Here is a 22,286-nt window from a genome sequence, read left to right as displayed (position 1 = left end):
TGAGCCTGGAGGACTGTACTGTCCCCTACTCTGTGCCTCCAATTCCACACGAGTGAGGTCCCTGGTGACTGGAAGGCCAGCCCAGTGAGGGCACAGATGTAAGGGAACCAGTGTCCTCCCCATACACGCGTTGTTCCCAGGATGTAGCAGACCATGACTCCCTCCACATTCCAAATCTGCTCCAGGGCAAGGGCCAGTGAGGTTTTTTGTTTTTTTCTTTCCGATCCTGTAGAAACACCCCTCCCTTGATGTCCCTTTGTTGGCCCCTGAAGTCTGAACAACGAAACAAACACAGAGGAAACAGCTCCAAATGTAACATTCTATCAACCAGTGGCAGACCACGTAGCTGTGGAATACCACATACAGTCCAGGATGTGGGCTTGTTTCTATGTGACATGCTTGTGTGTGTGTTGCGGGAGGGGAGTGTACATTGTGTGTTCACGGTGCTTGGGAACTGGATCCTGGGCCTTGTTCATGCCAGGAAAGCCCACCACACCCAAGATGGACCCTAAGGCCCAACGCGAGGTATTGAGCTTGTCTCTAATGGGGTGTCCTCAGAGCCCAGTAGCGTGTCCAAGTGACCCTGCCCTGGGCTGAAGAAAATGTTACCACTGAGGGCCTGACGCTGCTGGATATCTAGCCAAGTGTCTAATTGAATTGGGAGAAATGGAGTGCTTGTCCCCAAATGTGTGGGTCTTCATGCCAGGCGGTTGGCTCTCCCAATAACAAAGACTGCTTAGCAAGCTCTTGGCAAACACAGGACTTGGAGGGACTCCACTTGTTAAGTTAAAAGGGTACCCATAAGTCACCCCACCTCTGCACACCTCATTAGCTAAGTGACCCGAACCGATGGGTTGGGGTTGTTTTAATATCTGCCTATTGACTTTGGAGCACGACTGCCAAAAATAAGATCTCGGTTTGACTTCCCTGATGCGGGGATGCTCTTTCCTGACTCTTAGTCAAACAGAGAAGGCTGAGCCTGGGCGCAGCCACGTGGCTGGTGTAAGACCATTGTCAACAAAGGTCTTACTTGCTAGGACACCAGGAAACACAGAACCATTAATTTTAAAACGAGGTCTTGTTACTGGGAAATTGGAAGGGAAGGGTAGCAAGGCAACTGGATGAAGGGCCGAGAGGCCTTTGACGCATACACGGGTTCTGGGACTTGTGCCAAGGTTCGGGGCTTGCAGGGAAGCATATGGCCCACCAGGAGTGAAGAGGCAGACATTGTGTCACCAAAAGGCCTGTGGTCATCCCGGCACTGCGGTCCCTAGAACTGGGAGTCATCCTGATGGGACTCAGGTTCCTTCACTTTCCCAGCCAAACAAGGAGTTGAGCAGCTGTCTCCCACCCACCCACCCCCACCACTACCCCCCCGGGTGTGCCTGTGTGCCTTCCTACTTTTTCAGAATGTCATGGCAGTCTTTCAAAACCAAGAGTTAAACTATCATGGAAGTTGAGCTTCTGCTCCAGAACACTCTAGAACAATCTAGCAGGTTCTGGCCTGCCTTTCTGTTGGGGATGGGTCCCTCTGCCATTTCCCAGGCACTGGGCCTCAGCCTCCGTTTCTCTGCCTGCTTCCTGCACTTGGTTCACTGACCCCCACAAACGGGGTCTACGGTGAAGTCTAAGGCCCAACGCGAGGTATTGAGCTTGTGTCTAATGGGGTGTCCTCGGAGCCCAGGAGCGTGTCCAAGTGACGCTGCCCTGGACTGAAGCAAATGTCGCCCCCAAGGGCCTAGACGTCTAGCCAAGTGTCTAATTGAATTGGGAGAAATGGAGAGCATGTCCCCAAATGTGTGGGTCCTCATGCCAGGCGTAGTGCCTGGGGCCAATGGCTGGCTCCCAGAGAGAGAGGGGGGGCTCTGGGGGGAGTGGGAAAGAAGAGCATGAAGGCTGTGGAGGTGCTGGGTTGGGACCGCAGGATGAGGTAGCCACCTCTCTCTCTCTCTCTCTCTCTCTCTCTCTCTCTGTCTCTCTCTCTCTTTCTCTCCTTTCCCAAGACCACATGCCTCCTTCCCATGAGGATAAGAAATGAACCCCTTGGAAGAAGACTATGTTTGGAGGCCTACAAGCCCCACTCCTGGCTTCTCCTCTTCCCTGAACTCAGGCCACAGACCCCTAAGAGCTAGCTCAGCCTACACTGTGTCCCATGACGGGCCAAGGAAATGGTTAGCTACGTGGGTTTGACAAACAAATTCACAACCTGCTCTGCTTGTGACCTTCTGACGTCGGCCGTGCTCGCTCCCCGCGGTAACAGGGGCGCTATTATCGTTCCTGTTATTACTCCCATTATGCTGGTGCATTAGAAGGGCCGAGGAAGGGAGGGATAATTGGCTACCATCACCCCAAACGGTGTGATTGGGCACCAACGTACAAAGAGCTTAAAATTAAAGGCTAGCATGGTCGGCATGGTGGGTGGGGGTGCGGGGCAGAATGGATTGCAAAGGAGATGGACTCACCTGCTCCATTACACCCCCCCCCGCCGCCCCCAGACGCTTGTAAGAGGACAACCAATTTGGTGTCTGATTGAGTTCCGTCCCTTTCTTTGTTCCATAAAGAGTATCACGGTGGGGCCGAAACGGGGGCTATAAGGTCACCCCAGAATCATGTGACGGGCAAACGTACTCAGGAGATCAACACTGAGGTCTTCCTTGCCATGACCCCGGGGTTGTGTTTCTCTGAAGCATCCCTCGATACTAAGTCAGGGTCCTTGGTCCCAGACTTGATCATCCAGTAGAGAATGAACATCTTGCGCTCGAAATTCACCCGCTTCAGGCGCCTCGCGATGGTGACAGGCGTTTCGCTCTTCAAGTCTCTTTCGTGGATGGAGGCGCCATGTTCCAGTAAGGGCTGGATGCATTCTGTTCTGCCCATGGCTGCGACCACGTGCAGGGGTGTCCTGCCCAGGGGTGATTTGGCCAGGCAGTTCGCTCCTGTGAGATTAAGAAGACCAGCTGGAGTGGTCTCTTCTCCTAGCTAGGAGTTCCACCGTGTGACACTAAGGTGGCAGGGATACAATGGACAGTTGGTACTGCTCCCGGGGACATGGTGGTTTCCTTTAGCTCATCCCCTCTCCCATCTAGCCTGGTCCCAGGGGGCACCCATTAGACAGCACATTCCAGTCTCCTCTTCCAAGCACATGCCTGCATCTTGCTGCCTGCAGAGCACTCTGATGGGTTTGTCTGCTCAGTCTCCTCGTTGCAACACTGTTTCCATCCCTCGATAGAGCTTTCTACTGATTGAACCAGCTCCACCTGCCTCCTGAGCGTAGGTCATTTTACATTGTGCCCCAGGCCCTTTGCACGTGCCGTTCCTGTTATAGACTACACTTTTGCATTTCTCCGCTTTCAGGGTTTCAGTAACTCTCTTAGTTCTTCCTCCCTACAACCCCTACATCTCTCCCCATACAACGAGCTCGAGCTCGGTAGGGACTGCGTTGGGTGCATCCCGTAGGTGGCTAGCTATGGGGTTAATCATTTGCAACCACTGGCTGGCTTTCCCTCCTAAGATCCATGAGGACAGAAACACACAAGGTTTGGGCTCTGCTGCTTTTATCCTTGGAATGCAGCTACAGGTACCAAGGAGGTATGGCAGGAAATGGTGGCCTGGGCCATTTCAGATCTGGACTCTTGCTGCCTCCTGCAGACCGATGGGCTAATGATAGGGGTCCAGCATGGACTTGTGGAACTGAATCAAATTCTGGGTAACAAAAATCTGGACACACACATACAAACGCACAAAAAACAAACAAACAAACAAACAAACACCAAGGTGATTCGACTCAACACAGCTGACACTGCGGCTACTGGCGCACAATTGAGCTATGGTTGATTGGTGAGGCAAAGTTTAAGTAGGCTTCTAGAGCGCTGGCATGACCCTGTGCCTCCCCCGCCTCCCCCCAACCCCCAATGATGGCTGCAGAGGACGGAAGACTTTGCAAAGCTGGCCGTCATTTTTTAACGGGTGCCTTCAAATACATCACAGTTCCATCAGAGCGAAGATGACTTTTTATGAGCTTAAAGGACTGCTGGGCTGTGAAAGCCCATCTTTCATCGTGTAAGAGAAGAGCAGAAAGGCAGTGTGGGATGGCAGAAAACACGGTGCTGTCACCCAACCATCTTGAGCTCTGTGGCAGAGATATGACATGCCCGTACCCAGCCTCGGACAGGCGAGTTGTCTCCCACCCTGTCTGGTGGAAGTGTGGTGGTGGTGGTGGGGGATCGCTCGGGGCTGAGCAAGACAGCAGATGAAAAGGAAAGAGGCCCTACATGGAGGCAGCAGCTTGGAAAGCCAGAGGCACCTGCTGGTCCCTCCCTCCCCTTTCCCAAGGAAGCCATGGGGTGAGCTCTCTGAAGCTATGTATATGGTAACTTGACTCTCAGTCAGGGGGATCATTTCTCCAACTAGGGAGGACAAACGATTCCTTCCAAACATCTGCCCAGACACAGTGCTGACCACAGCTTGGGGGAGGGGGAGAGACAGACAGACAGACAGACAGTCACTCTTAAGTGGAGACATGGTAGAAAGAGTGTGACTGAGCATCTATTTTAAAGGCCCTCCATCCAGCCTGCTGACCATTCCATAGGCTACCCGGGGTGAGGTCCTGTTGGACCACTGCGGAATCTACTTGGGGGCAGCGGGGGTGGGGGGTGAAGACAGACCATGGGCTGCTAGAAAGGCCAGGCTAGGAAGTCCTCTGAACACCCCCCACCCTCACCCCTACCTCTCTGTGACTCGCTGTCCTTTGGTTTTGGTTCTACCACAGTAGAATGGTCTACAGACCCAGCCTAGAGAAGTGGGAGCCCCTAATCGGCGTGCCACACGGTGCTTCTGACCAAGGAGCCCAGCAGGAGACATGTTTGGTGGGTGAGAAGTCTGGAACCCGGGGAGCCAATGCTGAGAGAACAAGTGAGATGGGTCATCCTGTCCTCCCAACCGGATCAGGGCCCGGCTTCCTGCAGAATTACCAAGTTCTAGAAGATACTGCACGGCATCCACGTGACCTCTGTGAGCAGAGACGTACAAGGCCACAAACGCCCTCTGGGCGGTCCACTGCTTCCACTGCTCCCCCTTAAAGTACTGTGAGTTTGCTGTCCGGTAGAAGGTGTCCTCACTGATACCAAGACATGACATCTAGGTGAAAGGAATAGGTCAAGGTTGTGTCTAGAGCATGCCCTGCACCCCACCGCGCATGGAGGTGGACTTAATCCTAACCGAGGTGCACGGCGGGAGTGGAGGGGTGCTGGGTGACCCACACGCCACTCAGGAAGTATAGATATCCCGCACCCAGTCTCCACCCCTGGCCAGTCGGGGGACATAGGGAAGGCCTTTCTGCCAATGTCTTGAAGGAGAAAAATAACACTGCCAACGTGTCCGGAGGAAGACATTTGTGGCCCTTGGGGAAAAAAATGCCAGCCAACACAATGTGGTCCCCCGGAAGGAGCCCCGGGAAGGGAAGAGTGATGGACTCTGTCTTTCCAGGCTCTGTGTGTGTGTGTGTGTGTGTGTGTGTGTGTGTGTGTGTGTGTGCCCATTGCCTCTGTCAGCTTCTGGATGTTTCTAAACTCTGTTGGCAGAGAGATGTCCATCACAGAACCATCTTGGGGATGGGAAGAGGGCCATGGACACCACAGAGAGGACTCTGTGCTCTGGAGGTCCCAGCCAGAAAGGAAGGGGTGTGGGAGAGGGGCCTGGGGAAGGGCAGTGGGCCAGATGAACAGGGAGTGGGGGGCTGGCTGTGCTCATCCCCTCAGGCAGCACATAAGCAGGACACCGACTAAACTTCCAGGCAAGAGAGGAAACCGGGGATGTAGAGAAGTAGAAGATGTGCTAGCTCTTGGTCCTCGGGCCTGGGGTCTGTGATACAGAGATCACCGCCTCCTACCACTCCTTGGACGCATCCCAGCACCTCTCCCTGTACCCAACCTTCCCTTGAACCCTGTCCTACCAGGAAACGGCCTCTTGCCCCTGAGGGAATCTCAGAGCCCTACCCTCAAAGGCTACGGAAGAAAGAGTACACACTTGTCCTGGTGCCAACCATTCACCTTCATGGATGGGTAAACAGTCCTGCCCTAACACCACTCCTCATTCTCCCCCAGGGCCAACGGATAGCCCAGCAGGATGCCTGACAAACATTAGGTGAGAGCTGCTGTCTAAGGGTGCCAGACCCCTACGCCCACTCCTAAGTCAAACAGAGCCTTCTGGGTGTTTCAGCCTCCTGCGTGGGGCACGCAGGTCCCCGAGCACTGGGCTACCACCCCATGCTCTCTACTAGGACTAAATTTGATTTTCATCTTGGCCAACATGTGGATAGAGAATGTACCACCTGGGTGCCACTGCGCGTGGAGTGAAGTGGGTTTAGGAACTGTTAATGAGCAAACCCAGGAGACTCATGGGCCCACGCTGTCTGGAAACACTCCATGGAGGAAGGCTCATTTTTCTCCCCTACTCTGAGGCCTTTATTCGAATTCTCATGCTAAAGACTGGGGTCCCTCGCACCCCCCCCCAATATTGAAAGAAGCACAAAACCACCTTACTGGGGTCCCCTTCCACGGCGGCCAAAACCAGTTCCGTCCAACCATCATAGTGCCAGATGCATAGTGAAATAATAGCTCCCGGAATGACATCATAGAACTTGAGTGTGGCGTCATCCATCAAAATTCCTACGGGAAACAATTTTTCCTTTTAACAAAATTAGGACTTAGAGAAATCCCTGCATCAGCCCAGACCACGTCTGGCCCTGAATCACCCAAAGACACTTCTAAAATCTTGAGCAAAGTGGTGGTGCGGGGGGAAGAGGAGGGTCTCTCTCACCCAATGGTCTCACAGGAGCCTTTTCTAATGGATGCTGTTAAGGCTTTTTAGAAAATTAATTTGGCTCAGCTCGGACTGAAGCTGGACCCAAAAAGAAAAAAAGGAAGAAAAAAAAAGAAAAGAAAAGAAAAAAAAAACCTATACACACAGTGATTTATAAAATTTTGTAATTACAGCTTGTCCTGTTGGGGGAAAAAATCCATGAGTCAGTGAAATCGTTTTATGAGGCAAACTCTACAAATAGAACTACTTAAATCTGAGCTATACATCACACAGGCCCGACAGTGTACTTAACGAGTCATATACCTTCAACTGAACACCGACTCCAGGGAATGTAGCCATTAGCTGGCTAAAGAGATGACAGTGACTGAAGGATCCAGCAAGTGACAGACAGCCCACGCCAGGGTTTTTCCACGTAGGAGCTTAACTGACATTTTCAACTAGGTACCCACGCACCACAGTTTCCACGGCCTATGCCCATAGCATATCAGCTTCACTTACAGCTCTTACAGTCAAGGATGCCCCCTAGACATTGTCCCCAGTGCCTGTGGTGACCTCAGAAGCAAATAGCAACACTGGATGTATTGGAACTGGAGTGTCAGAGCTCTTTCCAGACCCAGCATGGCATCTTATTCTGGGGGTCAACAATGGACCTAGACCCACATCCAGAAACCCATGCTCAGCCAGGCTTGGTGGCACACAGCTGTTGTCCCAGGATTTGGGAGCTGGAGACAGGAGGATCAGGAGTTCAGGTCTACTCTGAAGATACATGAGATCCCATTTCAATAATAATAATAATAATAATAATAATAATAATAATAATAATAACAACAACAACAACAACAACAACATCAACCAACAACACACTCTGGGAAAGACAGCTCAGGGAGTATTGTGCAGGGGGAGGTTAAAAGGCAGTGGTGTTTAGTGTCTCAAAGCACATGCACATTTCTTTCTTGGTCACCTACTGTCTTAGGAACCACAGACGACTTGGATTACTCAGAAGCAATAACGACCTGCCCAGGCTGCCCTAGTACCCTTTCCAGGTGATCAGAATCCACCAATGTTCTGGGTTCTTGATAATTGTTTTGGGTCTGTACCCCTGAACTGAGCAGTACATCCTTGAATCTTCACCATGACCCTCTAGCCTACATGGCTCTCCCTCTAACTGGGGGCAAACTGAGGCTAGGCTTGGCTAGGATGTGACAAGGTCTGACTCCTTCCAGACTTGTGGGCACCATTTGATGATCATACTCGCAGAGGGATGGAGACAGAATGCTGGTCGGCGAATCCGTTAATTAGGGTTTTATTTGTGGCTGGACCGTGGGAGCTGGTCTTGTCACTGCTCTAAGACAACTTGACTTTCTAACCATTTGGTAGACGTCTAGGAGAGTTAATTGTGCGTCTTCCCTCACAGCAGTTCCTGTGCAGTCCCTCCCACGGCCCCTTTTTCAGATGGGCAGCCGCCACCTTGGGCTCAGACAAATGCTACCAACTATCAACCGATAAATGATCGTCAGGGGCAGTGTACTCGCTCGTGAATTTGCTTGGCGGATTTAGGCGAGGCCGTCCTGATGCTTTCCCGCCATGATCTCACTTGCCCTTCCCCCTGCAACCTCGGAGGTGGGCAGATGTGCCAGCCGCAGTCAGCCAGCAACGGCTTAGGGGTCAGGCCTTCGACAGTTGCTAAGTGACCGCTGAGTCTGAGCACTGTGACGTCACTGTGAAGTCACCCACCTCTTATTCTCTCTCCGCTTGCTTGGATTTATTGCTTACGGCCGAGGATAAGTGAACAAAAGAGGGTCCGGAGTTAGGAAGACTCGCAGTTTTTCAAATTCCTTGCTGGGGAACAACTGCACAGTCCCCTCTTGTACCTCACTCGTGTCCTTCATACCTGGCTGGCTATAGACAGACTCAAACACAGCCTCTTGCTAAATAAAGCTTCAAAGTGTGTGTGTGTGTGTGTGTGTGTGTGTGTGTGTGTGTGTGTCATACACTCATACACATACACATATACACACACGAGCATCTTTAACTACTGTAAGAAAATACACAGGCCATGGAAAATATTTAACCTATTTTTAAAGGTGCCGAGGAAGAGTGTTTTGGCCTTGCCTGCACAGTTTGCAGAGTCATTCCTGCCCACTGGGGAACAGCACAGAGAATTCTAGAGCTAATGGGGCTCTGCTCTCCGGATTAGGAGACTGAGCCCAGGACAGCCAGTGCCTGAGAACGCGGAGGAGCGTGGGGACAGGCTGTTTCCAGAGCTGTCTCTATCCTCCCAGGCCTGCAGTACTCTGCAATGTCTCCAGGATACCGGCTGCTCACATCCCCCAGCAGCCCAGAGGTTTTGTTGTTTTGTTTTGTTTTTTGTTTGTTTTTTAATCTTCATTTTCTTGAAGTGTTTTGCATTGATTTCCATCGGGTAGGGAGATGATGGAGCCCAGGGGCTTTGATCCTGTTCTCATATCCTAAACACTGTAGGGAATGGGGACAGGGGCAGCCGTGTCCCCAGGTTGAGGGAAGGAGAGACAGGCTGTAGAGCCTCTGGCTTCCACTGGGTGCCTCCCCATGGAATTTGGGACTCATGGGGGGGGGTCTAGATTCAAGAGAACTGAAAGGAGTGGGCTCTTATTCTGCAGGGTTCCATGTGAGCCCCCAGTGTGGGGCAGGATACAACTTGCAACGTGGGGGTTAGAGACAGACTAGGTTAGTGTCAAGATTGGGGTGGGTGTCTAATGATCATGGGCGAGGTCTGCTTTGAGTTCTGGGGACCTGATGAGAGCAGGATTTACTCTGAGGTTCCCATGGGAGGAAGTCTTGCTGTGTGGTTGGGGGGGGGTCCTGGTTTCAGAGGAATCTGGAGCAGTATTTGGGGGGTCTTTGGATGGACTTGTTTAGGCAGCTCTGGTTGGTAAGCAACTGAGAGGAATCAGACAGCTGTCCTTTGAGATTTAAGGTCCTGCTAGTGATAGAGTCTGCTCTAAATTTGGGGTTCTGATATGATAGGTTTGGCTAACTGATCTGTATTGAGTTTTGGGGTCCTCATGAATCAGGGTTGGTTTGAACCTTCATTCCCTCACAGGGACAACTGATGCCAGCTTTGAGGGACTCATGAACACAAGATTTTCTTGGGAGTGGGAAACCAGAGCGAGGCGAGCCTGGCTTCAACTTTCAGGGGGCTCTCCTGTGGGCTTGACTCATTTAATCCTTGGAACCTTGATGAGGATGCTTGGCTTGTACTGGGGTCTTGCTGTGTTCATGGGAGAGCTTGAGGGCTGGCTTTCAGAGGTAGGCAGGGTTGGGTTTGGATGTGGGGGTCCAGCCGTGGGCAAGGTCCATTTTAGGACCTAGCATCCTTATGTGGACTGGGGTTTGGCAGTACGGATGAGTGGTGATAGCTGGGAGGAAGGGTGTCTCAGAGTTGGGGACATAGGCTCTCTGTTGATGCTTGTGACTGTGGGCGGAGTCTGCTCTGGGACTTAGGGTGCTGGTGTGGCCAGGGGCAGCTAGAGGATGTGGGGGTCAAGCAGCAGTGTATGAACACACTGTGGGACCCTGAGGTGGGCAGGGTTCGTCTGAGCTTCACCCTTCTGTGGAAACAGCTATGGAGGATGACTGGTCCTGGTGGCTAGCCTGGGGACTTGGGGCTCAGATTTGGTCAGGCTTGTTTTGATTTGGGGTCCTAAGGTAGGTAAGGTTTGGAGTTTCAGTGTCCTCTCATGTAAATGCAGTTGCTGGAGGATTTGGGGGTTCTGGGGTGGTGATAGCTAGTCTGGAGACTTGGGGTTCAGTCTTGGGGGGTACCGAAGTGGGAAGTATTTGGTTTGCTTTTGATATCCTCATGAGTACGTTGGTGGAGTACTTGGGTCCTGAGAGAGTGATGGCTAACCTAGATACTTGAGGTTCAAGCCTGGGTTCAGGTTTGTTCTGGGCTTGGGGGGTTCCAGGATGAGCAAGGTTCATTTTGAGTTTTAGTATCTCTGTATGCACAGTTAGAGTTTGGGGAGCTGCAGTAGTAGTTAGCCTGAGAGTTTTGGGGGTTTAGCCTTGAGTAGGTGTGCTCTGGACTTGGGGGTTGTAGGACTGACAGGTTTTATTTTGAACTTTAGCACCCTTGGAAGAATGTATACTTGGTCTGAGTTGGGGCGGGGTGTCTTGTGGTTGGTAGTGGTTAGTGTGCGAGGGAGATCTGGACATTCAGATGTTCTGGGTTTGGGGTTCCAGAAGGGGATGTTTGATCTGAGTTTTAGCATCTCTATGTAGACACAGTTGATGGAAGTCTGGAGTCATGCTTGGTCTGGATTTGGTGTTTCCTAAGATGGGCAGGATTTTGTTTAGTATCTTGAGTGGCCAGTGGGGACAGAGGACTTGGGTTCCTGAGGCAGTGGTCATTAGCCTAGAGACTAAGCTCAGTCTTGGCCAACTTTGTCCTGGGTCTTGAGGGTCCCAGGTCTAGGTGGCTTCTTCTGTGTTTGTGCAGCTATGTATGGACACAGTCGACTGAGTTTTAGGATTAGGGTTCTGAGCTGGTTATTTTCAGCTTGAAGATTTGGGGTTCAATCTTAGGCAGATGTCCTCTGCCTTTGAGGATCTGACCCAGCAGATTTTGTCCCAGCTTTTGAAATGCTGGCTAGAGAACTTGATGTTCACCTCTTAGGATTTTTTTTGGATCCAAGTTCTCATGGAGGGAAAGGCCTGTCCTTGATTTGGTGGTGGTGGTGGGGGGGTCTACTGAGGCCTTGTTTTCTTTCAAGTGTGCAGTCTTAGGTAGACATGGCTGTCTTGGGGGCTTGGGTTCCCTTCTGAAGACAAGAGGCTGCCCCGAAAGTCCTGTGGTTTTGAGATTTGAGGTTCTGAGTAGCCTGTACTTGCTCAAGATTGGAAGACTGCAGCCTGGGACAGACACAATGTGTGCGAGCCAGGTTCACCTTTATGTTTGGGGTTTAATAAGACACCCACCCACCCATGTGTTTGAACACAGGAGTCCTTGAGTAGCCAGTGCTCCAAGGGGCCTTTCTAGATGGGCTTCAAGGTGGTTGGGGTTGACTTGGTCACCTTGGGTTCCCTGGTAGTTAAGTGTCTTGGGGACCCAGGGCAGGAGTGGGCCGGGGGCCTTGCGTGGGAGGAGGTCATGGGGTGTGGGAAAGGGTCGGGCAGGGGCCACCTTGGTCCAGGAAATGCAGCCGCTGCAGGTTGAAGGGGATGCCGACCATCAGGTCTAGCTCTTCTTTGAGCTCCCGCACCGTCATGTCACTGCGGCAGTTGGCCACCCGGAACAGCTCTCCAGTCTCCTCAAGCCTCACCCGCAGGGCATAGACGTCAGGGGTCAAGTCTGGCGACGCGGTGGAGGCGAGCGGGTCCCCTGTGTGCCCCTTAATCCGCGCGCGGGCCCGGCTGGAGGGCTGAGCGGGGCGCGCGCCCGCCTTGGGGTCACCCCCATGCCTCTTTGGCGGACGCGCGCCCGCCCTCGCCATGTCTACCGCCCTCCGCATGGCCCGCGTCATCCCGCGCGTCATCGCCGCCCCCGCCTGGGGCCCCCCGGGACGGGAGAGGGGCGCCCGCTCTTCCGGAGACGGCCCCCACCCACCCTCCTACGCGGCCCTCGCCCGCTTCCTAGGCCTATGGGGAGCCTGTCTGTTTAGAGCAGTCTGCATGATTAGGGAGAAACGCTGGGCCCAGTTTCTAAGGCGGTAGCCAGGCTTGCCGCCATCCAAGCTGACCAGGGCCACGCTGGAACAGGCAGAGGATTGCGTGGAAATGACATCAAACCCGTGTGCCCTGACGTTCCATCCTCGGGGGGAGAAAAGTATGGAGAACACTTGATGGGAAGGCTAGGCTTGAACCTTTTCAGGGAGAGCTCACACCGCAGGGTTGGGAGGGTGGAGGCCCTTAAACGGCAGACCCTAAGCAAGGTCTTTAGGGGCTGAAGGAAGCACCTCAGAAGGGGCAGGGAGCCAGAAAGCCCTTTGAAAACTCTTGTTGTTACCAAGAACAAAGAGATGCTTGAAAAACACATTTAGTGTTAGCAGTTTCTTACAAAAATTTGGACTGAGGCATGGTGGTCCAGACCATCCGCACACTTGGGGGCAGAGCACATGCCGTTCAGGGTGATCTAAAGGGGGGGCGTGGTTTAATCAGAGAGGCTCATTCTCAATGATGGATAATTATAATGTGCACGGTAAACAGGTTGGGCTTTTATCGGATCTTATAGTCTTTCCCGGGCAGTGCTGAGTATTGATCCCAAAGCTTCACTCAGAAGTTCGCTGGCTGGCTAGTCAGTCTTGATAGGAGTCTGGTCTTGTCCTAACTGGTCAATTTAATTTCAGTTCCTACATTCTACCTCAGAACACTAAATATTTATTTTTATTTCATATTTATTATTTTTGTTTTTTAATAGGTTTCTCTGTGTAGCCCTGGGTCTCCTGGAATTCGCTCTCTAGACCAGGTTGACCTCAAAATCAGAATCTGCCTGCCTCTTCTTCCCTTGAAGGCCTGTGTCACCGCTGCCTGGCTCTTCTGCTTTTCATTATAGAAGATTATGCTCTGTAAAGAACCCAAGATTCTAGCTGGATAATTTTCCTTACTTTTAGACCAACAAATTTTAATACGGTGTCCATTCCCTGAGCTTAAATAAAGGCTTGTTTGCTGTGCAAGCCTTCTACCCCATGTACTTACCATAGACACACAGTAAACACAAAGTGGGCCAGTGTTTGTTTTTGTCTGTAATCATTTGTCTCTAACTCTAATGAATTAATCTGTGCTAACATAGCCCATCTGTTGTCTGTGTGTGGTATTTGAGTTCTTTACATATGCCCCACTCTCTTTAGCACAGCATAGACGCCTGCCTTTCTTTCCTTTTAAATAACAAGATCAATAGTATTTGGGGACCTGCAGGGGCATCCTGTATGACAGGAAATTCAATATGTGACTTTACAATTTATTTTTAAAAAGAGGCACTTGTGTCCCATGGGCTACCTGCTACTGTGCCTTGTTAAAACCAGAACAAAACAGGGACAGACATGGGTACAGAACCATAGTCCAATATTTACAGAACACAGGATTATCAATTAATGAAAATGTTTAAAAACTGTACGAGCACCTTTTGTTCATCTGAGATTCAAAACTAGGAAATTAGGTTCTGTGTGCTTAAGCCAATGTAAAGAGTGCATAACTCCCCAAGTCAATGGTTTGTAGAAAGTTATGGTTAAAGTATGGTTTCTTTTCTTCTTCCTTTTCCTTTTCTTTTTCTTTTTTTTTCCCTTTTTTCTTTTCTTTTTTCTTCTTTGGGAGTCTGAAGTGTAACCAGTATCCATGTATCCCAGCCATCAGTCCCTCCCCCAACCCCCAGGCCTTGGCCATGTCCACATTAAAGAACCTTCTGACTCTAGCTACTGTCAAAGACCAACACACATTTTCACAGTTTCTGAAGTAGGGGAAGGGTGAGGGCTGGAGAAGATATTGCAAACATAGCAGTTTATAAAGTGCAGTACCAAGAGGTGCTACACAACAGAGGGGTAACAGTTCTTTACTAGGCCACTGTCACAAGGACACTTCAAAAGTCCGCAAGGTGAGTGGAGTCAGCAGCAATCCAAAGCAGAACAAGATATCACGTGACATGTTTACTCCCGCAGAGCTGATGTTACATCCATAGCTCTTCCTGTCAAGTTAGTTACATACGTACAGTACTTCAGCTGGAGACCAAACACAGTGCCATGAACTCCATTTTCTGGGAGAGGATTAGGGCACGAAGCCCAGAGAATACTTACAAGCTTCTACTAAATTACTTTATTGGCGAGGGGAGCTGTATTTATGCTCCATTTTCTTGAACAGCATTTTGTTAAGTAGCTCGTACAGGCCTAGAATTCTCTATCTTAGGTTTGAACTTTTGATCTCCCTGCTTCAGCCTTCCAGGTCCCAGAAGCTCCTGTACTAGGCTCTAAGGGGAGATTTTCTATAATGAGTCTTTCCTAAAAAACAAACTGCTGGCGACAGCTGATGATGAGGAAGCCCGAGTGCCATTGGTACCTGGATCCACAACAACCTCTCTACAAACTGCCACTGACCGGGTCTGGGCGCGGGGGCGGTGTGGGGGTGGGGCACTAGCTGCCACCACCTGAAAGAGGCTGCATCTAGAAGCTCTTATACAACTAACTGGGTTCTCTTCAAGTACAAGCCACATGTGCATCAGAGGCCTCCCCTGGCGACTTGTCTATAGCAAGCACTCTGCATCCTTGGTTCTAAGGAAGCAAAAATCGAAGAAACTTCTTGGTCCTGGGCCGACTGCAGAGCCAAGTCTCTTCAACAACTTTAAGATGATGGTTCCTAGCATTTCCAAAAGAGGCTAAGGAGAGAAAAGCTGGAGTCCCATGTGCCATGAACTGTGTTGTATAAACACATCCTAGTTTTGTTGTCTTTTAGGCCACGTCAAGACCCTGGAAAATTTTTCCAAAAATATCATTTCACTTAAGTCCTTTCAGATGATAAAATATCTCATTCCAAAAGTATGTCTGAGATTTTAATGGTGGACTGCTAGTAGTGGCACCTGTTTTAAAAGTTAGAGTAACTAAGCCTTTCTGTGCATCTTGCTCTGTAGTTCACGAGAACTGATGTGTGGGGAGCAGGACAGGCAGAAGGCTAGAAATGAACAAATGGGCCCACACTATGGTGGGGAGACAAGCCAGTAGAGAACACAGCTTGTACTCACTCAGGCTTAAACAGCCCACTGTAATTCTTTGCAGACCTAGCTGCCACCCGCCACAGCCAGGGTTAGCAGAGAAGCCAGCAAGGCCCACACACCCTTCTCCAGCACTATCTGCCACAGGACCTTGGCCTGCAGAACCTTCACATCTGGCATGGGATCGTACACTAGGCTCAGGAGGCTGGGAAGCAAGTGGTCTGCAAACTGGTCCACAGCAGCAGACTCTTCCCTCGCCACAGCCTGCAGAAGTGAGAGCCCAGCAGTGACTTTCTCAAGATTTCAAAGCACACATACTTCTGTAATTGTAAAGGCATTACTTCAGAATCTGTAGGTTTGAGACGAGAGAGGGAGGGAGGGAGGAGGAGGGGGCGGGGGGGACTTTTAAATTTCAAGAACTGAATTTATAATTTTTGTAGCTCACTACCAAGGAATGGCTGACAAGGACTGCAAGGTCTAGACGAGAAACATGGGCTCTGGAGCCAGGCAGGTGTAGATCTGAAACTTAAACTGGTCACTCTGTGGCCTCAGGTAAGTTGTTTAGCTTTTCTTCAACAGCACAGCGGCTGATCCTTTGTAACAATTACCCTGCACAAAGCCACCACGGTGTACACGCCTGGGCATAAGACCTTGTTCAGAACCTTTACAGCAGGCAGGGACTGGCTACCAGGCTACCCTATACGCTGGCCCCCAGCTCACACTTCTGAAGCCGGCCATGCCTACATGAGCTCAGCACTGGGGTCTGCACACTGCCCCTAACTTGGAGAGCCTAGAGGACACTCCTCCCCTTCTCCTCACAGCTGGTTCTGGAGAGCAACATCAGCCTTGTTTTACAGGTGAGAAAATTCTGTACCAGTGTGGTGGTGGTACCAAAAGGCTTAGGACCAACAAGTGTGTGGAGACCTGAGCTAGGCACATAGACTCTGGTTCCTGTGAGTGTTCCCTCTAAGGGAAGTCCGTATCAGGGTGAGTTAGCGCCATGGTCACAGTGTCTCAGGGTCATCACAGGCTCTGGAGCCATGACTGGGTCAGACAGGCATGGAACAGCATGCTGCAGAGATGGGCTCTAGGCCAGCGAGGTCTCTCTAGATCTGCCTCATCACCCTAGTTCCTCCTTCCAGATAGAGATTAACAAGTCTGTGAGGTAGACCATCTCAGGAGCACCAATTAGTCCCTTGCATTGTGTTTTTCTGGATTTCCTACATTTTTAATAATTAGGGTTTTTTTTTTCACCTCAAAAAAGATCTTGTTGGTTTTCTTAAACAAAATGAATTGATATCCTTTCTTGTTTCTCACATTTTTCTAAATTCCAAAATTCCAGATAAGTTGTTAAAAGCATAAAAGAAAAAGAAAAAGAAAAAGCATCGCTGTAGGATGATGTGAATTTTGACGTTTTCTTTCCCAGAGGGCTGTGCTGTGGAAAAATACCGTCTATATCCTTTTAGCCCAACAGGGGGCGCTAGTGAGTCCTCTCACTGCAGTTGTTTACCAGGCAGACTAGGGGAAGGCTGGCCTGGGAGCAGGGTTGGTTCCATCAAAGCTGGCTATTAACACAGCTCCTGGAGATGGCGCCCCACCACCTTTGCCTTTGTGGTGCCAGAAGACTGCATGATAAAATACCAAAATGATTAAAATCATATTTGGGGGAACCAAACCCTCAAAACCAAAACCATGGCTTTCCACAATCTTGTGGGATCCCGACTAGGTCACTTGGCCCCTTTGGGGTTAATGCTTAACCTAAAACAATTATCCTTAGAGATTAAACAGGCGGGCCATCATGTTCCACCATGGTCCACACTCAGGAGCCATTCCTAGAGAATCAGCTGTGTCAAGATGGCGGACATTGAAGCCTCTACCCTGTGACCACACATGCACAAACATTTCCAAGGTGCTAGTCAGAGGGGGTTACTGAGAAGAAAACGTGATATAAGCTTGAAAGCTGAGGCATGAAAAGGGGGGTTGCGGGTTGGGGATTTAGCTCAGTGGTAGAGCGTCAGTGGTAGAGCGCTTGCCTAGGAAGCGCAAGGCCCTGGGTTCAGTCCCCAGCTCCGGGGGAACCAAAAAAAAAAAAAGAACCAAAAAAAAAAAAAAAAAAAAAGGGGGGGGGTGTTGCACTGGGGTCTGTGCAGTCTGAAACCTGCCTGCCACTCAGGCACAGGGAGGGCCGGCCCTGATGGGAGAGCGGGCTCTGATGGGAGAGCCGGCCGGCCCTGATGGGAGAGAGCCGGCCGGCCCTGATGGGAGAGAGCCGGCCGGCCCTGATGGGAGAGCTGATTTCATCTTCAGGATACACAGTACACAGTAGGTACCAACCGTGTCTGGGGTGTGAACAAGTGCCCAGGGTGACCGTGGACAAGATACTGTGCCTCATAGAGCTAGTCAGTCTCCTACAGGGTAAGGAGGCTCTGTAAACTGTCCCCAGTCTCTGTCAGGGTGAGGGATCCACAGGTAGATTCTCCGGTGGCTGTGCTAATCCGGCAGATGCAAGCAAAAGCCTGCCTTCCAACCCACTCAGAGCAGTGCAGCAACCTCGAGATGAGCTCCTGCATGCAGCTGAGCCCTGGAGCACAGGCAGCATGGGAGCAGAACCATCGGCACCACCTGCGAGCAAAGTGAGAGGCGCCGTGAGGCTGAACTGAGCCGTCTGCAGGCTGCCGAGCCGCTGAGCCGCTGAGCCGCTGAGCCGCTGAGCCGCCGGCTGAGGCAATTACAAGCGGCTCTCTCTCCACAGCACAGGGCAACCCCATGTCCATGTCCGCCTTCACAATCAATTTACAAGCAAGAGAAAGCTCCAGTTCTCACTAGCACACGCAGAGAAGCCTTTCAATACGTCTTAATAATACATACATGTACATAACACTGTCCAAGGGAGAATGGTAAAAACAAGGGCAGGGAGTAACATTAGACAAATACATCCAGCAGAAGGGGTCCAGTTTTAAAAACATCACCTTTCAAAATGAGTGCATTGATACCTCTGAGGGCATGGGAGTTTTATAAAATTTCATTATCATCAAGAAATTTAAAAATCACTATTTTCAGGTAAGAGTCGTCTTCTGTGGGGCTGGGAGACATCCGTAAACACCAGAATTACCTCTTCTGCTTTGCTCATTATGAACTGTTCTACAGAGCTGTGGAGAATTCAACAACAAACATACACACGCACAAACAAAAACCCTACGTTATTATTTAAAGAAGTTCATATACAAAATGATTTCTGCACAGTTCCCATTATGGAAGCATAAATTTAATAACAAGACTATTTTGAAAATTGATGAAACAATATAGCTTCTAACTGCAAAAATTAAAAGCTGGGCATATAGAGAAAATGACAAATAGAGCCCAGAAAAAAAAAATAATGGAGTTAAGATGGAAACAGAAAGGGGGCTGTTTACAAGAAAGTGCTACGGCCAAGGCCGGTTCCTTACTAGCATGAATGAAATGCAGCGCACTTGAGAAACTCTGCGCACAACTTCAGGGTAACGTGTTGCAGGTAACCGTGCACGCCGCTGGGGTCGTACAGATGTAAGATCAGAATCAGCTGCTGCCTGCAAGCACAAGCAGAGGGACCCCTACCACGTTAGTTATCAAGCGGTTCCCGCTCCTTCCCTCTGTTGGCCGCGCGCGGGCGCAGCGGCAGCGGGAGCAGCCGGAGCAGCGGGCGTTCCGAAGCCGCCGTGTATTGTGTACCGAGCGCTTTGTAAAATAGGGGTTCAGGCGTTCAGGGCGTGGGTTTGAGGTTCCAGCGTCCGGTTATGGTTGAAGCATAACATAACATAAAAGTCTGCCCTACAACAGACAGCGTAAAAGCAGCCTTGGGCTGCAGCAGTTCCCCGGCCGCCTTGACAAGCCGGGGCGAGGAGCCGAGCGGCGGATGGCGGCGCCCGCGCTCTTTTCCTCGTCTTTTCCCCCTTGTTCTTTCTCCCTCGTTTTTTTTGCACATTTTTTCCTTCATTTCCATCATCGCTCTTTCCCCGTCGTTCTTCTATTTTGACCGCTATCCCCTAGCTTTTTCTCCTGCTCTATCTCAATCTGTTTCCTTTTTATCCCCACCACTTCCTCGCGCGCTTTCCCCATTTAGCCGTCTGGCTCGCCCGCCCTTTTCTCCTGGCTCCTTCTCGGCAGGTTTTTTCCTCCTGGCTCCATCTCGCTAGGTTTTCTCCTCTCGCTCCTTCTCGGCAGGTTTAGCCCCGTTTCGCTATTTATTTTTTTTTTCCCCTTCGCTCTTTCTCCGCAGGTTTTTCCCTCGCTCCTGCTCGCTAGGTTTTGGGTTTTTTTTTTTCCCCTCGATCTTTCCCCGCAGGTCTTTTTCTCTCGTTCCTGCTCGCTAGTTTTTTTTTTTTTTTTCCCTCTTGATCTTTCTCGGCAGGTCTTTTTCTCTCGCTCCTGCTCGCTAGGTTTTGGGTTTTTTTTCCCCCCTCCTGGATCTTTCTCGGCAGGTCTTTTTCCTTCGCTCCTGCTAGCTAGGTTTTTGGTTTTTTTTTTTTCCCAACTGGGTCTTTCTCCGCAGGTTTTTTTCTCCTCGCTCCTTCTCGCTAGTTTTTTTTTTTTCCCCCTCGATCTTCTTCAGCAGGTCTTTTTCCCTCGCTCTTCCTCGCTAGGTTTTCTCTCCTCGCTCTTTCTCGGCAGGTCTTTTCCCTCGCTCTTCCTCCTTAGGTTTTCTCCCCTCGCTCTTTCTCTGCAAGTCTTTTCTCCCCTCGCTCTTTCTCGCTAGGTTTTCTTCCCTTGCTCTTTCTCGGCAGGTCCTTTTCCCTCGCTCTTCCTCGTTAGGTTTTCTCCCCTCGCTCTTTCTCGCTAGGTTTTCTTCCCTCGCTCTTTCTCGGTAGGTCCTTTTCCCTCGCTCCTGCTCGCTAGTTGTTTTTTTTTTTTTTTTTTTTTTTTTTTTTTTTCCCCTCGCTCTTTCTCGGCAAGTCTTTTACCCCTCGCCTTTCCGCGATAGGTCTTTTTCCTCGCTCTTTACCCTCGGGTTTTCGCTAGGTTTTACCCATCGCTTTTCCTCGCGAGGTCGTTTCCCTCGCTCCTTTTTCCCCCTCGGGTTTTCGCTGGTCTTTAACCCTCGCCTTTTCTCGGCAGGTCTTTCCTCCCCTCGCTCTTTCTTGATAGGTCTTTTTCACTCGCTCTTTCTTGGTGGGTTTTCTCCCTCTTTTTTTTTTTCTCTCTAGGACTTTTCCCTCGTTCTTTTCCCCCTCGATTTTTCACTAGGTGTTTTCCCCCCTCACTCTTTCTGTCTCACTCGTCGCGGCCCCGCTCGGCTCGGGTGAGAGAGAGTGGTGTGATTTGCACGCGGGCAGAGGAAATGAAAAAGGGCGGGGAGGATGCGGGCCGCGGCGAGAGGCTTCATATCGCTCCCGCCGTCTGCGGGGGAAAATGAGGCCAATATCGCGCCGCGCGGAGCCCTTATCGCGGCCGGCCACTGCAATAAGCCAAGCGATGGGAGATAGGGCCCGGGCCGCCGGGGGCCTGGCCAGCACCCGCCGCCAGGGGGCGCAGGGCCGCCGCGCCGGGCCCAGGCTTGTTTTTGCCAGTTCTTTTGCAGGAGTGTGCTGAGAACATGACATAATGACTAAACGTCAGTCTCTCAAATTAAGGATAATGATTAAAGCTCACAGCAAAGAGAAAATCTTCCAGTTTGCCCCGGCACCGGCCACATCGTATCCTAAATAGCTGCGGAAGCCTGATGGCTGTCTTCAGGAAGACGATTATTTTAGAGATGACTAGTTGCAGCTAAGAGAGAACAAAAAGAAAGAAAGAAAAGAAAAAAGAAAACTAGAGATACAGAAATAGACCTCAAAAGCCTAAACGAGCACCCCACAAACATATATCCCCCTGCATCTGTAAAGCACATGCTCCACCTAGAAAAGGGGCACTGAACCATGCTGGCTTTCATTGCTGGCAAAGCTTAGAGCATTCCTTGGGCTGACACCAGATAGGAAGAGTACTTCACACAGGTGTGCTGCATGCAAGAAAGTGGCAGGAGGGACATTCTTATCTATTAGCTATCTCATCCGGGAGAGCTCTTTTCAGACCTCAGCCCTGCCCAGTATTCTTTGGCTGTTCAAGTACACGAGGTACCATGAGTCCTACAAAGAAGGCAGCACGCAGAAATCTCAAGAAAGCTTTGCAAACCCACTCTGATTCGGAGGGAAATACTGAAGAGTGGGTGGTTCATCTTTTATTTGGTTCCAATAAACTGCCTTATAGAACAGCAGAGCACTCCAGTGCCAGAGCAACTTTAGCCTTGTCTTCATGTGAAAATGGACGTCTCCCCAGAGACAGACAGACAGACAGACAGACACACACACACACACACACACACACACCTCAGAGCTTTGGAATTCTGTTTATACCTTAATAAAAACATAATCTCTTTATCCAGAAGAGCGCTAAGCTGCTGGTTCTGAAGTCAGCCATGGACAGAGGAAAGTCCCTCTCCCTGACTTGCTTCTCACAGCCACACACAAGTTTTTACTCACTCTGCTAGTTCATGTGGAAACCCTCAGCTCCTGCTGCTGTCAGTCACCACCAACTCCTGCAGCTGCTGAGGTGCTCTCTCCTCCTGTCCCCATGAAGCCACTGTGAAAATACACTTCCATAAGTGACATATCAGGCTCAACATGACCCCGCATCCCCTTTATTTCTCTGCAAGCTATGTTTCTCACCAGCCAAAAAGCCAGTCTCCCTCGTACCCTGCTACCTACAACCCCAGCCGGGCATGTACGACTCCACGTGGCTGCACACGGACATGGCTGCTAGCAGCACACCCTGGACAATTGCC

General features: G+C 50.6%; 1 protein-coding gene and 1 long non-coding RNA gene across 2 annotated transcripts; both read right to left on the bottom strand.

Annotated features, from left to right (window-relative positions):
• Window positions 1-2,628: 2,628 nt before the first annotated feature.
• On the bottom strand, window positions 2,629-12,083 carry Ankrd60 (ankyrin repeat domain 60). Its single transcript, XM_032904707.1, has 4 exons — window positions 11,984-12,083; window positions 6,535-6,665; window positions 4,971-5,136; window positions 2,629-2,936 (listed from the first exon to the last, which is right to left on the bottom strand). Exons 1-4 carry the CDS (start codon window positions 12,066-12,068, stop codon window positions 2,629-2,631), a joined length of 690 nt encoding a protein of 229 aa, XP_032760598.1. The 5' UTR covers window positions 12,069-12,083.
• An 8,112-nt stretch (window positions 12,084-20,195) lies between these two features.
• On the bottom strand, window positions 20,196-22,081 carry LOC116902277. The gene is made up of 2 exons (XR_004388060.1): window positions 21,985-22,081; window positions 20,196-21,235 (listed from the first exon to the last, which is right to left on the bottom strand). It is a non-coding gene; the product is annotated as an uncharacterized LOC116902277 (long non-coding RNA).
• Between the last annotated feature and the right edge of the window lie 205 nt (window positions 22,082-22,286).

The sequence above is a fragment of the Rattus rattus genome, chromosome 5 (assembly GCF_011064425.1).
Source record: "Rattus rattus isolate New Zealand chromosome 5, Rrattus_CSIRO_v1, whole genome shotgun sequence".
NCBI lineage: Eukaryota > Metazoa > Chordata > Mammalia > Rodentia > Muridae > Rattus > Rattus rattus.
The sequence above is the reverse complement of the archived record's forward strand: the minus strand, read 5'-3'. Positions and strand labels throughout refer to the sequence as shown.

Excerpts from the sequence above, each read along its gene's own strand:
- Ankrd60 (XM_032904707.1), bottom strand. The coding sequence starts at position 12,068 with ATGACGGTGCGGGAGCTCAAAGAAGAGCTAGACCTGATGGTCGGCATC. Across the intron at positions 6,666-11,983 it reads GCTGCATTTCCTGGACCAAG|GAATTTTGATGGATGACGCC; the intron begins GTGGCCCCTGCC and ends TGTTTCCCGTAG. Across the intron at positions 5,137-6,534 it reads TGGAAGGGGACCCCAGTAAG|ATGTCATGTCTTGGTATCAG; the intron begins GTGGTTTTGTGC and ends CCTTTCACCTAG.